The 18,470-nt window shown below is 36.3% G+C and overlaps 1 protein-coding gene across 50 annotated transcripts in view; it reads left to right on the plus strand.

Moving 5' to 3' along the window:
* Positions 1–18,470, plus strand: part of SOX6 (SRY-box 6) — a 621,434-nt gene that overhangs the window by 410,308 nt on the left and 192,656 nt on the right. For all 50 annotated transcript variants that reach the window (XM_021085342.1, XM_021085322.1, XM_021085335.1 and 47 more), the window contains 2 exons: positions 4,057–4,229; positions 7,099–7,167. In XM_021085342.1, coding sequence (XP_020941001.1) covers positions 4,057–4,229; positions 7,099–7,167 — 242 coding nt within the window. The remainder of the gene's footprint in view (positions 1–4,056; positions 4,230–7,098; positions 7,168–18,470) is intronic.

Here is an 18,470-nt window from a genome sequence, read left to right on the forward strand (position 1 = left end):
TTTTGAAACTGTTATGGTGAAAGATGGTATTTGAAAACTTTTGATGAGGGAAATTGCTGCCGTATTTACATTTTGAAAAGTGTTTCCTTATTTACGCACTATTGACTTCCTATTGAGACTCAAAATTTTAAGTACAACTGGTAAAGAATTCAATGGATCAAACTTAGTAAATCTGAAGTCACTGGAATAAAGGCCCCTAAGAAAAAAAATGTGTCAATTTTAAAGGTCTTTCCTAACTGAAGACCATTTTGTGATAGAGCCAAAGGTTAATAAAATCAGTAGTGAATGTAGCAATTTTACAGATAAGCTATTCACAACAAGTGTAGTTACTTGAATAAAAAGCTAATTCAGTTCTAAAATGCCACATGCAGTAGCAGTGAATAGCTGCTTTTAGGTGCTTTCTGGAGGAGGATAAAATACAGAATCACGGCACTCTTCTCTTCCAGCGTCCCTGGCTGCCTGTAAATTGCTGTGAATGGGGCTGTGGGCTGACAGGCTCTATTAAGACAAACTGCCTTTCTCATCGGAGAGATAAAATAAATCAGGTGTTTAGTCAAATTAAAATACTTCAGCTGGAGCAGGCCCTGGGGAGCACTGATCCACCTGACTAATCTGAGAGAAACTCAAGACAGATGTGGTTTGGGGATAAAGACGACCCCATGGAAAAAAAAAAAAAAAAACAAAAAAACAACAACCAAAAAAAAAAAAAAAAAGAAAAAACCTGCTGCACTGTCTTTGGAGTTGGAGAATAGATACAGTTTATAGTGGAGAATGTCAGGCGTACACTGTGTGTGATATTGGATAAAAGCAGGCACCCTGGCTTGTAGAGAAGCTGTGTACGGAAGCTTTTTTTTTTTTTTCCTGGTTTATTAAACTACTTTTTTTTTTTTTTTTTTTGTGGGGGACAGACTATTTTCTGGCAATGATTTTTAGAGAATCATTTTAAGATAGCCTGAAAGATGATATAGGCAGCTACTGATGACCTCTGCTGGCCTGGGCAGATCCCCAGGATCTGATCTTTTTTTTCTAAGCTGATTTTATCAAACCACAAAACATAATTTAAGACAAGATCTTCTATGTAAACTTAGGCCACCTCATAAGGGCATTCTGTATGGTCGTTTGGTTTGCCTTCTGTAGTATGTATTTAGGTTTCCCCACTAGGTCCCATAAATTGTTTACTTTTTCAACAACTCTGAGGCAGTTGTAGTTCCTTTGCTCTGGCAAAGTTTCGCATTTATTAAACTAGTGTTTTTTAGATGAAATAAGTTGTGTTCACAAGTTGGTTGGTCAGCATGATTTAGACTTGTTATTTTTATTATAGCAGCATATACATTTGATATCAATTAAAGCAAAATGCAGCACCATGGATTTTAAGTATCTGGTTTAAACTACTAGATGTGAACAAATATAATGAGTATAGAACAGAAAAGTTACACACACACACACACACACACACACACACACACCTATTTTGTTGTGTGGTGTAAATTGATTTCTTGTTAATTTGACTCCCAAGGAACTAATAGATATATATTTTCCACTTTAGGGGTGATTTTAGATTTGTTACACTACTACATTTCATTCCAAATGCATTTGTTATGCCATTCACATCTATTCAAAATATATATGTGCTCTTCAAATTTAAGGAAAAGATAGTGACAGTTTTATATGAGTACCTTAACTCCTCAGTTAATAATACTTGTCCCTGGGATTCCTGCTGTGGAATAGTGGGTTAAGGATCTGGCGTCTATGCAGCAGCTTGGGTCACTGCTGATTCACAGGTTGAATCCTGGTGTGGTGCAGCAAGTTAAGGATCTGCCAGCAATGCTGAAGCTGTGACACAGGTTGAGGCTATGGCTTAGATTCGATTCCTGACCTGAGAACTTCCATATGCCATAAGTGCAGCCAAAATGTACACATGTATATGGCTTGTTTTCTTCTTAAACATCTATTTTTTAAGTTCAATGAAAGACATTTAGATGACACTGAATTTTTCCAATTAAAAAATTTGAGTGTAATGCTGATTTGTCAAAAGATTCAGTTAAATGGTGTTATTCTATAAATTCACATTTACATGTCTACACTTGGGCCTCCTGAACTTGGCTACACCTTCCTCTAAATATCTGTCTTGTTTGTAACTCTTATTTAGTTGTAGTTTATATTTTATGTGTGATTACTTAAGGTGAGAATAGTGAACTCTGCTTTTTCTTGCTCGGATACCAGTATCTTTAGTTCTTGATATAGTACCTGAGATTCAGGAAATATTTGTTTAATTAAAGTACAGCAGAAATTGGCACAACACTGTAAGTCAACTATAATTGAAAAAATTAGTGAAATGAGTAAAAAAGTAAATTTCATACTTGTATCTTCTCATTCCTATCTATGATTAGTATTTATATTAGTTGAGCTTGTTGTGCTTTGGATGAGATTTTATGATCCCTTCCAGGAACCTGATTTTATATTTTAATGTTTCTGGGTTGAGAAGTTCTTTCTTTTACCAAGCTGAAGTTCCTATTGCTGAAATAAAAACTCACCTAAAAACAATCGCTTTCAGTAGCCGGAAAGAACATCTGGCAACTGTCCTTGATACAGTATTTATTTCCTTATCAGTGGAGTATATTTTCTAACATCTTCTCACTGTCTTACTTTTTTTTTAAATGTTGATTTTAGTCCACCTTTCAGCTCAGTGAATCTTTAAGTGATTTGGGATATTGGCAGTTATTTCTTTATGTATTTCTTTGCTTATTTACTTTGAAGGACTTGAATTGGCATTAAGAATATCAAGATAGTTCTAAATATTGTGGCTTCTCTGCCAGTCTTACCTTGAAGGGATTATATACTAGTAAGTGATAGCCAGCATCTTCTGAAGGCTCCCTTTTTTCCATGGGCCCACTCAAAAAATAGGTCCACTCCTAATTAAAATGTTTTCAGTTTCTCACATTGTCCTGATACTTTCTTAGCAGGAATGGGAAGGGGGGGGGGGTTCATAAGGAGATTGGAAGTTTCCTCTTCCACAAACACAAAAAATCAGCAATCTTTATTTCCTTTGACAGCTGGTGGCATCTTTCTGAAAAGCTTTCAAATCGTAGATCATTTCTTCATAATGAAACCTGTGTGGCTCAAATACAGTGGGTTGAAATTCTTATCTTATGCTGCGGTAAAATGCTCTAATTTAGATTCACAAAAGGATTCTGTACCCTTTACTTAGGAGAGCTGTGCAATTTGCCCATAAATAGACTATTCAGCACCATTAGTGCATACCGTAAGTGTGCGGCAACATCACAACCTTTTCAACCTCAAATGTGTTTTTTCCCTTTGAAGAATGACAAATGACAAAGGGGTGAGGGGGCCCCCCAAGCAACATTGTTGCCTTTAAGGATGAACTTGGGAACTTTAGCTTGATCCTCTCACAGAAAAAAAAAAAAAAATCAGTTTCAATCCTTTCTTACCTGAGGGAAGGCAGTTTTTTTTGTTTGTTTTTGTTTTTTGGTTTTTTTCCCCCTCTCTGTAGAACTCATCCCATGGCCATGAGAGTGACCCCTGACTTCTGAGCTTCAGAGACAAATCATCGCACAATGGAAAATTTTTCTGAGGGCATTTATTAAGCACCTACTATGTCTTAGATCCTCTGTCAGTCACTGAGGGTAGAGATGACTATAGAATATTAATACAACCCATAGCTTCTAATCTTGGTACTAAATAGCATGACTCCTAGCTTGATCAGATAGATTTGGTTGGAGAGGGAAGGGGGAATGTGGTGAAAGGAAGAGAATGAAGTAGGTTGTTCTGCTTTGTTTTGTTTTGTTTTAAAGAGCGAGAAGGAAGAGTGAAAAATTTATTGGCAATGGTTCTTTTTCTTGGCAGGGGTGATGAGTAACCCTAGCTTTCATTCCAGTGCTACTCCCGAGCATTCCTGCACTCACAGTGACCTCCAGTTATTGTCCCAGAAATTTAAGTGTCTTAGGTAGACCCTTTCTAAATCTGCTCACCTTCCACTTCCTTCCTTCATTCAGACTTTTCTCAAACTTGTGAGATATCTTTTTGCTTCCATTTTAGGTACACCTGAGAGCCTGGCAGAAAAAGAACGGCAGCTCTCTACCATGATTACCCAGCTGATCAGTTTACGGGAGCAGCTCCTGGCAGCGCATGATGAACAGAAAAAACTGGCAGCCTCACAAATTGAGAAACAACGGCAGCAAATGGACCTTGCTCGCCAACAGCAAGAACAGGTGAGCCCTGCAAAAGGAGCTGACGAACTGCACTGGAGATGTGGAATGTGCCAAGCTCAGGGCGTAATCACATTGATTGGTTTATTTGTCATGAGGCTTCTTAGAAAAAGAAAAAAGAAAGAAAGGAAGAATGGGAGGAAGGAAGGAAGGAAGGAAAGAAGGAAGGAAGGAAGGAAGGAAGGAAGGAAGGAAGGAAGGAAGGAAGGAAGAAGCCCTCAGGAAATCCAGTCTGAGAATACTAAGGGGATGAGTGGAGGACAAAGAAAGGCATCATAGCAATTGGGAATGACTGAAATGATAACATGGTTCCAGAACAGTGGGATTTGATTAATTACTCAGGGGTACTTATTCATGCAGCCATCACATATAATCCCCCTGTAGCTTAACCATGAGTAAATTGCATCTCTCTGGGCCTTACTCTTATCATCCAGAGAAAGAAGATCCTAGTCTAGGAAAACTTTTGAGTTTTTCAGCTCACTGGTCCAAGCTAGGGTGACCATATGTCTCAGTTTTTCCGGAATAACTCTGGTGAATGTTTTCCAGGGCAATTATGAATACTCCCCTCTTCTACTTGCAAAGGTTGTTTTGGTTTGGACGATAAATAGTATGGTCACTTTATTTACAGCATAGGTAAATCATTGAAAACAAATTAACACATAGCTCCTGGAAGAATTTGACTTTCTTAATTTAGAAGTGAGAAAGAAGAAAAAAATAGCAAAGTTTAAGTATATATCTTTTAATAAATAAATCACTTTCCCAAATGTTTTTCCTGTCTTGTAGGAGTACACTAATCTAACAACAATGAGTAGTCCTTGATGCTTTAGATCAGACAGACCCAAATTAATGTGTAGTTTTTAGGAATCTGACATTATTACTGGAATTATCTTTTCAGTTAAATGTATTTTATAGGGGTATATAGAGCAATATATGCTCTGTTGATTTTAATGAGTTGTGACGTCTGGTATTTTATATGCTTGAATATTTGCCCACATGTAGGAATATGGACTCAGCCCCTAATGGAAAATAACATAAAGGAACACTGTAAAAAATCAGAAGTTAGAATGTCATTTAGCCATCCAGAGATGACACAGTAATTAACTATTGACACTTGTGAATAAGCTAGCACAAATTAATCTTGACACATTTGCAGACGAGTGATATCTTACAGTGAACACTTTGTAATTATATTTCAAAATGAAAATTAAATGACACTTAAAACTAGGTTGTCATGCTCAATGAAGCGAGCATGTAGCTCAACCGATTGGCAAATAAAATTCAGAATTTGAGCCACATGGTGCTTATGTACCATACTTCACTGTGTCAAACCCATACGTCTAGAGTGGATGATAGTAATTGCACTGTGGTGTTTTGGATGCATTTCTATGCAGCACTTTATCATTTAGGAGGGACCATCAATATTAGATGCCTAGTGGTGTTTCACTGGATTGCTAAGAGGAAATAAATATTCAGAGATTCATCCTATATACCTAGAGTTGCAGAGTGAGTTGTCCATTTCTGATTTGAATGGTGACAAGCAGAGTGGGCCTTTCTAACCTGATTAAATACTGTTTCCATTTTGCTTCTAAAGCTTTAGGGAGGAGTGGTCCCATTTCTCAAACTGTAGCCTATGTTAGAGGCAGCTTTATCATAACTTCCAGTATGAACCAGTCATCACCAGAAACCATAAAGCAGCATTTGGGGGAAGACTGCTATTTTGTCATCTTCTGCTGAAAGAAATGTGATTTGGATGTTTCCCTCTACTCTAGGCTAAAATATCAGTGGACTCAGGAAATACAGAGCTGATTCACACTCATTTCCACTTCCAGCATTACCCTTTCTAGAATAGAGACTTTTGGAAATAGAAGAAATAAGAAGTAAACAATACAACTCTTGCCTATAGGGCACCATTAAACCAAGTCCCTCTAAGTGCTCTCTGGCCACTCTTTCCTCTGGCTTCCTAAGTTGGCACTGTGTTGTCACTAAGGGGCATGCCCCTGGGCTTCAGGCTCCAGCAGCTCAGCTTTTGAGGTAATAAGTAGCCTGACACCTAACTCCTGTTTTATGGTAAACACCATTATCCTAAAGAAGTTGCTTGCTCTCCAGAGGGACAGATTCAGTATTCAGTAGGGCTTGCATTAAGTAGTTAACATTTCTTTTTATAGACCAGATGACGTGTTAAGACGTTGAATTTGATTGTTGGTAAAGCAAGGGAATACAGAACTTGTATGTGGGTCATGTGCTGTAAAACTAACACATCACCCTCAAAGAGATAACTGAATAAATATTAAATTTTGCTTGTTTTTAAAACTGCTTTGTACATTATACAGTACATCAACAAAAAAAAAGTTTCAGTTTTTTACTTTTGCAGTGTTTTTTGAAAGCTCCCTTGATAATATTTAAGGGTTATCAGTTTTTGAAAATCTTTACATCAGAAAAGTTTTCGCCAAAGTAGACCATATTATAAGTAACAGAAAGTTCTTTCCTATCTTTGCTTACAGACTTTACTTTCTAAACCCAAATTAAGCTCCTTAGAAAAATGTAGCCAGAGTTTTCCTGTTTTTATTCTCTCAGGATCAGATTTTGAAATCCCCATTCTTTCCAAATGACCAGCACAGATACAGATGAACTGCCCACAGATATAAGGGAGTAGTTTTCATATACAGGTAAAGATTTAGGGATAAGCAGAGAAATGGTACCTGTTGAAATATTTCCTTTTCTCCAACTTTTTGCTTCTGCCTCTCTTACTTTATAGGAACTCTTTCACAGAGATGTGCAGTAATGTATGCTTGTAACACCAGGAGAGATACCTAAGATAATGGCAAAGGTGCAAGCATTTCATTTTAATTTAATGAAACTTTATTTCTGATAGATTGCAAGACAACAGCAGCAACTTCTGCAACAGCAGCACAAAATTAATCTCCTGCAGCAACAGATCCAGGTCAGTGTATTTTATTACTCTCGTCTGATTATACTTGGATACTTTCCTCCTTGAAAATGGAATTTAAAATACTGCAAATGCACCCTTCTCTTATAAACATCACCAATAGGGCTGTGATTCAAGGATGTTGTATACAATTGTATAAGTGGATGTAGGAAATATCGACTGGTGGTGGTCTAAGCATTCTTTTCTGATGTGATGGTGTAAGCAGAATAAATCTTTTTTTTTCTTTCTCCCATTTGTCTAACACAACCTGGTGGAAACCTAATGATTTCCAAGATAGCATCCACATGCTAGTTGTATTTACCATCTAATGCTATCATGGGTAGAAGCGTATTTGCTTGTTAGGACTATCTGATTGGGCCAATGATGAGAAGGATCTTATGACCTAGGAAAAGGTTGGTAAAAAATAATAAATTTGTCCTTTAACAGATATTAGCTTCATTTCTGCTGGGTGCTGAGGGGAATATAAAGTTTAGTAAATAATTGTCTGTCTTCCAGAAGCATATAGTCTAGGGAGTTCCCATCGTGGCACAGCAGAAATGAATCCGACGAGGAACCATGAGGTTGTAGGTTCGATCCCTGGCCTCACTCAATGGGTTGGGGATCTGGTGTTGCTGTGGCTGTGGCTGGCAGCAATAGCTCCAATTGGAGCTGGGAACCTTCATATGCCGCAGGTGTGGCCCTAAAAAGACAAAAGACCAAAAAAAGCAGCAGCGCATAGTCTAGAAAGAGAAGAAAAATTTGTTCTTGAATAATTATAACACAATTTGGAAACTCCTTTTTCTTTTCCATTTGTGTGTGTGTGTGTGTATGGAGAGTAACACAATATATAGATCATAATTACAGTGGTGTGAGAAAGAATCCTGATTTCTGTCATCCCTTTAGAAATTTGGTGGTTAATTAGATTAATAGCTATTTGAGTTAGGTAAGGGACATGGTCTCCATTTTTAAATAGGAACATAAATGTGTGACCTCTAGAAAGCCTTAGAATAAGGAACTGGTTGTCTGGTAATTAATCCTCAGAGATACTGATCCCAGAGTTATATGTATCCATCACAGGCTCTGGGTTTCTTTTGGTTGCTGTGAATATTTTCTAATGATTGGAATCTATTATTTAGCCTAGTTAGGGAAGTATATTCTAAAGTCTTTTAGTCCTTTCCTGGAGATTAGTATTTCACTTTCCTGTATTTAAAAAGAAATCCTTTGCATAAAGTCACAGCTTACTTCACCTCGCTGATGAAAGCCAGTGATTTTAACTTAAGATCTTTACTTCATTTTGTAATCACACTTAGTGTTCCAGGTAGTATTTACTGCATTTAAAATATTGATTTGGTGTCTGAAGAAGTGCTTGTATCTAATTTGGCATTTTGTCCAGCTGTCTTTACTAGGCGGTTTTAACCAGTGTTTGTTGTTATTGTTTTAATTAGTTTTGATTCTATATTCCATAGTCAAGTCTATATGTTTCAAAATAAAGAATCCAAACATATAGGAGATGGTATGTCTCTGGCATTTTTGACAGTCAGCTTTTACAATTAAATCTTGGAATAATTTCTCATCCTGATATCTCTCTTCTGACTCATGCTGAGATCTTTAATTAAATAACTATCCAGGTGTTCCCTTGTTCTGCCCTTATTAGAGTTTTCAGTGGGTCTCCTACTGCTAAGGTCAAGATTTTTAGCCTGTGGCTTCCTACATTTTTCTCCAGATTCCTCTCTAAGAACTCAGTAGGTGTTAAATAACCTGATCATTTAATTCTTTCTGTTTCTACTATTTGTAAAGCAGGAATGGAAGAAGTTCCCTGAGATGTTCCCATATCAGTTACTTATTATTAATGTTTTTACCACCCCTTTATTCCTTCTTTATTTATTTTGAATATATTTCACTTTGTCCAAAGTTGTTTGTATTAACTGGCTGTTTTAGTTGGTATTTGCTTATGGTACTGAGGAGCAGATGAATAGCAACAAAATCAGTTCAAAGCATTTTATTTGATTACATACAATTTTATAGTTGTAACTTTTTTTTGGCTGTGCCCGTGGCTTACAGATATTCCTGGGCCAGAGATCAAAGCCAGATGCAGCAGTGACCTGAGCTACAACAGTGACAATGCCAGATCCTTAACCTGCTAGGCCATCAGAGAACTCCTTATAGCTTGACTATATAAAATTGATATCTTTTTAAGAAATTATAGAACATGATCTTAAAATGTTATTCATCAGAATTGTTCAATTTGAGAAGACAGGAAAATTAGTTTTCCAAATGGTCTAATAGAAATGCAGTTGCTTTTAAATTTTGTAGATATTTCTCATTGTTTAATTTTTTAAAAATTGAAGCTAATCAGGCCTTGATATAAGCCATATAAATTATGAAATCATAGATTCAAAATGTCAGTTACATTAATTTTAGAAATATGGGATTCTTTGTAACAAGAATTCATATTTAAAAAAATAAGGGGAAGTAATAACCTGTATTTACAGTTCATTCTGTCCTAAGCCACTGCTTTACTGCATATCATGTCAGTATTTATCTTATCAGTATGAGACCATTCGAAGAATTTTTCAAGTACTGAAAAACACTTACTCCTTACACAAAACATATTCATCTCTGACACTTAATGAAGCATGTGTTTGATATTCAGGCTTTTTTGGTGTTTTTTGGAAGGGGATGGGTTAACTGTATTTTCAGATAGGTTTTTTTGACCAGCCATAGACATGATCAAATTTAGAAGAGAGACTATTATTGGGCTAATTTTAATTTGAACAAAATATGAGATTTAATGGAGATGCTGCAAATATTTTTCTATCAAGAAAGAAACATTATACCTTTTGAAAACAAAACAGAATAAAGAGTAAAATAAATATGAAACCTAACTTCTTTCCTGAAGACAGATGAATACGGTGACAATTTGATATCCAACTAAGTTTGACCTTTTTCCTTCTTTAAAATCTCGTGTCGTCCTGGAACCTCTTCACCAACGTGGTCAGGAAGATCAAGCCATGGCAATTGGCCTTAGGTCCTAAATATTAGGTGGTTACATTCAAGATTATTCTTTACTTCTGGTTCAGAATGCTGACTTCTGAGTCAGTACTGTTGTTTTGGAATTTGCAAGCTGTAATAGAAAGGGAAGAGTGTCTAACCTCTTATAACGACCATGCACAAACATATCTGGGTCTATTATAATGGAAACAAATGAAACAATGTTTGCACACATTGAAAAGCAGGATTTTTCATTAGAGAGAAAGGAAAGGGCATGATTATGATAGTATTGTAAAAGTCCCAATTCTTATTTTATTTGTAATCATTCAAAACTTACACTGTATATATAGTTAAAATTATTTCACTTACATTTTTATTTCCTTGAATATAACTTTAATGTAATTTTGCCTTCATAAATTCTAAAATTTTATTTTTTTCATTTTTTAAATTTTTTCCCTTTTCTGGGGCTGCTCTCGCGGCATGTGGAGGTTCTCAGGCCGGGGGTCTAATCGGAGCTGTAGACGCTGACCTATGCCAGAGTCACAGCAACACAGGATCTGAGCCGCGTCTGCGACCTACACCACAGCTCACGGCAACGCCAGATCCTTAACCCACTGAGCAAGGCCAGGGATCGAACCTGCAATTTCTCGTGGTTCCTAGTCAGATTCGTTAACCACTGCGCCACAATGGAAACTCCCTAAAATTTTAAAAGGATATTTTTTTCGTCTCTTTTTTTTGGGGGGGGGGGCGCATACCAGCAGCACATGGAGGTTCCCAGGCAATGGGTCCAATTGGAGCTGTAACTGCCAGCCTACTCCACAGCCACAGAAATGCAAGGAGATCCGAGATGCATCTTCAGCCTACACCACAGCTCATGGCAACACCGGATCCTTAACCCACTCAGTGAGGTCAGGGATCGAACCCTTGTCCTCATGAATACTAGTTGGGTTTGTTAACCACTGAGCCACTATGGGAACTCCTAAAGGGATGGTTTTAAGACCATGCATGGTCTTTAAGCCATGTTGAAACAGTTAAGACAAATGATTTTGTGAAGTAATGCTTTCATACTTTTGATGAGTCAATTAAGAAAAATCAGGTTAATAACTTTAAATAATTATTAAAATTCTTTAATATTTACAGATCTTTTAGGAGGCTGTTTGCCTAGTGAGTTCACATCCCTCTATTTGTGCTTTGGGGAAAATGGTGATTCCGCTAATTTGTCACACTTTAAGTAATTCCTGTGATATGGAACCCAGAAAAAATTAGACATTTTTGATATTTCCATGACAGAAATAGCAGTTTTTAATCAAGTCTGTGGAAAGCAGAACTAATAGATCATAGACTATGCATCCTTGAAGTTGGGAATGTTGACCCCGATGCTATAATTCCAAAGGACAGATTAACTGCTTCAGTAATTTCATCCTCCTCCCCCCCATTGCACTACAGTTCTTTTGAAGCATTTTGTTTATGTTATGTTGACTAGTAAACAAAATTCATTTTGAATATGTTGGGCATATCAATGCATATTTACAGTATTTTAATCAGCTTATTAAATGTCTCATCTAAGCAAACCAGAAAATATTTCTTCCAACAACCATTCATGATAAAAACTTACCAAGTGGGAAGAGGGAAAATACCTTAATATAATAAAAGGCATTTATGATAAACCCACAGCCCATATAAAATCTTGATTTCTTGATCCATCCATATATTTATTCACCAAACCTGGTTTGGCCATGTCATGGTCTTTGAATCTAGAGAAGATATTCTTCATGGACATGACATACCTCATTCTTTGGTCTTGATAGTATATCAATAGGAACATATTTAATGATGGCATTTTGTTGCTAGAACTTAATCTTTGCAAGAGAATTCAGTTTATTAAAATACCTCTGAGAAAAATGTACTTTTTCAGGCATGAATGGTGTGATCTAGAGATTCATGTTTCTTTAGACCCCAGTTTCAGAGTTATTCAAGTGGCTGTGTTGTGTGCTATATAGGCAGTGTACGCCTCTCACATCCTGACCAAACAACAATGTTCTTTCAAGAAGGGACCAGTTGGTTGGGATTTTATTTGGGCATTTGGCTTCCTGGGCCAGAGTCAATGATTTAGTTAATTCCTATACACACACACCTTTTTGGGTAAAATTGTGAAACTTGAAATTCTTATTTGTTAATCTTTATGATTATTAATCTATGTGATTAATATACAATATTCATTGTCCTTCCCTCATCATTTAATACATGAAATAGATGGCGAACTCATTCTGTGGAAGGCCCCAACTAAATGCCATTGCTACTGCTTTCCAGATACTGTCTCTTATCTGAAAACTTTCTCTTTTAAACACACTAGTACATGCTGCTTATTTGCAAATCCAAGTGTTTGTGGCTTCACTCTGTTCTTAAGAGTGTATGGAAAAAAAAAGAGTATATGAGTATTTTTCATATACAGTGTTTTCTGTTTTGATTAGAATATATTCCTTTGTGCCCTGTGTATATTTTGTCTCTGTGTGTTTGTCATGTGGTAGAGTTCCATTAAATATATGATCTCCTTTCTTACTGTCTGGTAACCAGTAGAGATATTAATATTATAAGCAGGGAGTTGATTGTCCCTAAACCATTCAACAGAATAATTTGAGATGTACTCTCCCCTTTTAAGGAGATAAACCTTGCCTTTTGTTTCCTTCAATATGATTAACTACAGACATTTCAGGTATCTGCTGAGCAGAATAAGGACTACCTTTTTATGTGAAGCTGTTGTCTAAAGATCAGAAATAATTACTTTGTACATTAGCCTTCGTGGCCTGCATGACCTGGTTAATTAATTTTTTTGCTAGGATAATAATAATAGATATATATTTGAAGTTATGCTTCATCATTAAGTATCTAATTGACCTCTAATTTTAAGAGCTGGACCCTGCATTTATTGTCTTTTGGAACTGGCTGGAGCAGCCAGCAGACAGTCAAGAGCTTTCCAGTCTTACATAGTTCCTTAGTATTATGCTGTATATGTAGTATCTCTTTGTTAATTGTATTTAGCATTGATAAACAAAAAGCAATTATACTGCTCCTGTTTTGGCTCTAGCAAATAGTCCTTTTCTGTGTGTTATTGATCAGGTAATGAGTCTTTCCAACAGCCTCTGAACAGGACCAAATAAACGCATTGAAAGTAATTTGATACTTCTTTTGGCACTGTACATGTATTTGATACTCTCTTGCAGTGAAATGAGGGTTATAAACAAAGTTTAGAAGTCTAGGATTAGCCCCCAGCTTCAACAAACCCTTAAAATATTTTGTAATTCTATCTTCAATCATGAATTAGCCAGGAAAAACAGACCTTCTCTCTTCTCTCTATTTCTCTGCTGTATGCTGTTTTTAATTGCCCATGGGCAGGCTGTTGTGATCTTCTTTGGAAGTTTAAAACCAAGATAAAAATGCAAATCTAATTATTTCTTTTATGTAATCTAATTAACTTTTAAAGTAATGATAGATGCTCTAGAGCCTGCTTCTAACATTTTAATAATGAAATTTCTGAATTATAAAGAATAGGTAAAGCTGCTGTAATTCATGAATAGTAAGGATCTTAATAACTAAAAATATAAATTCTTATTGTGGATTTAAATTCTGCGTGAGTTAGTCTTGCTAGACTGTTCAAGCTGGAGTGGATCTAGAAATAAAATGAGAGAAAACTTAACCAGATCCCAAGTGAGTTGCTATGTGGAGTTATTAATCAGCTTGCTATCTATTTTCTAAATGTGGCCTTAAGGCAAAGATCTCATTCAGCACACCAGAACCTGAAGGTAGATGGCAATGCTTTTCAGGCACTATCCTTCAATTTCCCCAACCCTCTCTAGGTGACTCTCCCTTCTCTATCTTATCTGCTTGTGCTTTTATCTCTCAGACTTTACTCCCCAGCTCCCTTTCACATCAGTGATACTGAAAATTCAGGGAAGCCGAAGTCTCTGCTTCTTTCTGGGATTAATGGAAGTGGGAGAGTGCATTACTTCTTCTTCTGGGAAGATGATCCAGGTGGTGCCAGGTTGTGTGACATTACATAACATTGAATCCATCCCCCAGGGAAAAAGCAGCTCTTTTCTGTTTTTCCTTTGATCTCTATGATTACCCTGAGGGCTCAGTTTAGTGTTAGTCTTTAACACCTTTCTAGGATGGGCTAATCTCTCTTTGTAGGAGAGAGAGAGCATTTAGTCTTTTGCCTTTGGAGGCAATAGTGTTTAGCTTAGAATTTAAATAAAATAGAACTTTTATTTTCATCATCGTCTAAATATCTTGTATTTATGACAAGTGATTTTCTTTTGGTTTTCTATTTGAGGCAGTGATATAAAGTTAACCTTTAGAATAAATGTATTTAAGCCAAAAAAAAAAAAGTCCATTGAAATTTATATAAAAACCTTAAGTAATAATCAAGTATTTGGATGTGGCAAAACTCCTAAAGGTAGTTTTTTTTTTTTTTTGTCTTTTTGCCTTTTCTTGAGCCGCTCCCTTGGCATATGGAGGTTCCCAGGCTAGGGGTCTAATCGGAGCTGTAGCCACTGGCCTACACCAGAGCCACAGTAAAACAGGATCCAAGCCACATCTGCAACTTACACCACAGCTCACGGCAACTCCGGATCCTTAACCCACTGAGCAAGGCCAGGGATCGAACCCGCAACCTCATGGTTCCTAGTTGGATTTGTTAACCACTGTGCCATGATGGGAACTCCCTAAAGGTAGCTCTTTAGTGGTGGAATATTAAGAAACTCTTGAAAGAGCACTTCACTGAGAGATGGTAAATGTTCCCCCTCCTTCTTCTTCCTTCACAGAACTTGGAAACATCATCTAGAGGCCCTCCTGATTCTTACTTATTGACTGGGGAGGGGAGGATGGAGAGCTATTCCTATTGTACAATATAGTGATTTTATCATTAAGTTTTACTTAAAAATAACCCCAGTTTATGTTTTTTCCTACTTTCTTTGGAATTAAAATGCCCTTTCTTTTTATGAAGAAAAAGGTGAAAACAGGTGGCATGTGCTTTTTATGAAGAAAAAGGTGAAAACAGGTGGTGTGTGCTTTCTTTTCCAGTAGTTATATTTGGCTAAATAAAAAGTCCCAAAATATATGTAAGTTGCCATGTTTGTTTTCCTATGAAATTTCTTTGGAACTCATTCTCTAGTCCCAATCCTTTACTTTATACAAGGAAACTGAGGCATAGACCACAGATTTGTCCAAGCTTAAAAAGCTGCATGTTGTCAGAGGCAAGAGTGGAAACCAACCTTCTTTGACTTCTACTCTAGTACTGTTTCCAGCACTCCAGGTTGTATCTCACTTTGTACTTTTCATAATTTGAATAAATCTTAGGATAGTTTAGTCTCCCATTTTGTAAAGTGTGGATAATAATACCTAACATCTAAATTCTCATTATATTCTCTTTATCCTTAAATGGAAAAAAAAATTGAAGATTGGTCATTAGAATCAGTTTGTATTTCAGGAGCATTACAACTGTGGGTGCATCCCTGCAAGGTAAGAGATGAAAAGAACATAACTGGAATCTTTTTGTAACGTGGTATGAAATATATTCATGGCTGAGTGACTCTTTTGGTATTTACACATAAACTTAGATAGTTTATTTTATTATTTTCTGGGGCTTAAAAGTGATATGTCTCTATATTGAAGGTCAGTCACCTTTAATGTTAATAACCGTTTTTATAACTACCTTCTCCAGCTGACAAAAGTGAGCAGCGAGTGACAGCGTTTGATGCCAGTGGTTCTCAACCTTGGTTGTACCTTGTAATCACTTGGAAGCTTTTTAAAAATGCTAATGCCTGGGTCCCACTCCAGAGGTTCCAATTTAATTAGTCTGGGGTACACTCCCAGATGGGAACTGTTAAAGCTCTCTGGATAATTCTAGCAGGCAGTCAGGATTGAGAAACCTTTATATATATACACACATACACAGTGCAATGCAGGTTAAATGATTAAAAGTGAACTCTAAATTGTTTGGACTCTTTATCTGTTTACCTCTCATCTATCTATCTATAGATAGACTGAGGGTTGGGGCATAACAAATAATCTTTGAGCAGTTGAAATATACTTTTGACTTTAGTCACAGCTATTTTACTTAATAGCTAGAAAGCTTGTAATGAATCATGATTTAAACAATTTCAATAAACTTAGCTTTCTGACTAAATTTGATTTTTATTTATATATGAATATACAGGCAAGACAGAAACATGTTATGTTAGAAGATTTGTGCCTTTGTGAGAAGGTATTTAAAATAAAAATTAAGCATAGTCTTTCATAATAAGACAAATTTTTTTTTTTTTTTTTTTTTTTTTGGTCTTTTTGCTATTTCTTTGGGCCGCTCCCGCGGCATATGGAGGTTCCCAGGCTAGGGGTCAAATCGGAGCTGTAGCCCCTGGCCTACGCCAGAGCCACAGCAACGCAGGATCGGAGCCGCGTCTGCAACCTACACCACAGCCCACGGCAACGCTGGATCGTTAACCCACTGAGCAAGGCAGGGACCGAACCCGCAACCTCATGATTCCTAGTTGGATTCGTTAACCACTGCGCCACGACGGGAACTCCAAGACAAATTTTTTTAGAAAAGAAATACTCAAATGCTATTTGACTTCTACTATCTACCTAAACAGAATGAATTTTGACCCAGGACTTCAACATTTTTTTTTAATGTGTTTAAATTTCTTCTGTGAAATTGACTATATCCCGACATGTATGAGGAATATATGAATCAGAATGCACTCTTAAGCTAGATTTGCACATATAAATAGAATGTAAAAAGAATAAAATGCATTGCCTGAGAGTATATGTAATTTAAAATTTTTGTAGAACCAGCACAGGTATTAGGGACAAATAAATCAAGATTAAATTTCAGCTCTATTACTTATTAGCTCTGTGACATGTTTTGGTACTTACTAGCTGTGATACAAGTTACTTAATATCTCTGAGCCTGCATTTCCTGATTCCTAAAAGATGTATAATGACAATGACTTATTAGATGTGGGATTAGAGGGCATCATATTTAAAAAAAAAAAAAAAAAAAAAAAGCCCAAGAAGTATTCAGTGCATTTTATCTATCACTGTCGTTTTTGTTGTTCTTATGTATGAGCTTTAGGAATAATTTTGGAGTCCCTAATAGAGAAACACACATGTACATATTTTTTTGTGTATGCATGTATAAGCATGTTTGTATCTACATAGTATGCATATTTAGAACCCACAAATTAGAGCTGTGAATATAGGATAATCAGTGTGGATGTACTACAATCAATTATTAACACGAGGATCATCTAGAGGAAAAGAAAGGGTAAACATTTTCTCTGGCTGCCAAACGAGAGCTATTTCAATTGTCAGTAAGAAGAGAGTAAGGTTTATCATGTACTCAGAAATGGTTGGCCAAGAACTACACAGAGCTGCCTGGAGAATTTCTAGAAGGGAGCATGGAATTTTATTCTGGAAAACAGTGTCAGATTCTTACTTTTCACACTAAAATGGGCTTTTCTATTAGATCAGTAGTGCTTGTGAAGTTAGAGGGATAGTAAATGAACCTTTCCAATTTATTTTACAGCTTAAAAAAAAAAAAACAGATGAAGTTAGTGATATAGCAGCACAAAATGCGAAAGTCTTTCTTGTTTAAAATAAAGTTGTTCATATAAATCTTATGTATGCCATCTCCGGTAAGTCAAGCATTTGCCCAGCTTTTGTGAATTATGTCTATACTTAGAATTTAAGAAGTTAAACAGTATGCATACCAGACTTGAGAGATGGGAAATAAAAATTGATATACTGTGTGACACTTGATATAGCACAGGGAAATATCTTTTAAATTCTGAAGGGATGTACTGACATAACCATTTTTAATTCACATAAGGTAACTCCTACTCAAAATTATTAATGTTAGAGTCAGATATTTCTACTTGTCCAAAATAAAAGAAAATAAATGATGCAAATAGTGTAGTGTCTTGCTGTGAGACACTGAATTCATTTTATCTACCACCCAATCCCTTAAGAAAATGTTAAAGTTGTAACACTAAACAATGAAAGTTAGGGAATTCGCAGATCAGAATAAAGAGTAAAGTCCATCCTCAGCCAGGTCATAGTCAGGACTTTTGTTAAACATACACTTCAGTGGAAGATTTTTATCTTAAAATGTCTACAGAAAAATTTTCTGCAGTGGCTGAGATTAATGCAGCTGGAAAGAGCTCTCAGCTAGGCTGACTTGGCTGCTGCTTCAACATGTTGACAAGGTGGACATAGCTATTCTAAAGAACACTAATAGGCCATGCTTATTTTTTCCTGTAATGACATCATTC

Source organism: Sus scrofa, chromosome 2 (genome assembly GCF_000003025.6).
Source record: "Sus scrofa isolate TJ Tabasco breed Duroc chromosome 2, Sscrofa11.1, whole genome shotgun sequence".
Classification (NCBI taxonomy): domain Eukaryota; kingdom Metazoa; phylum Chordata; class Mammalia; order Artiodactyla; family Suidae; genus Sus; species Sus scrofa.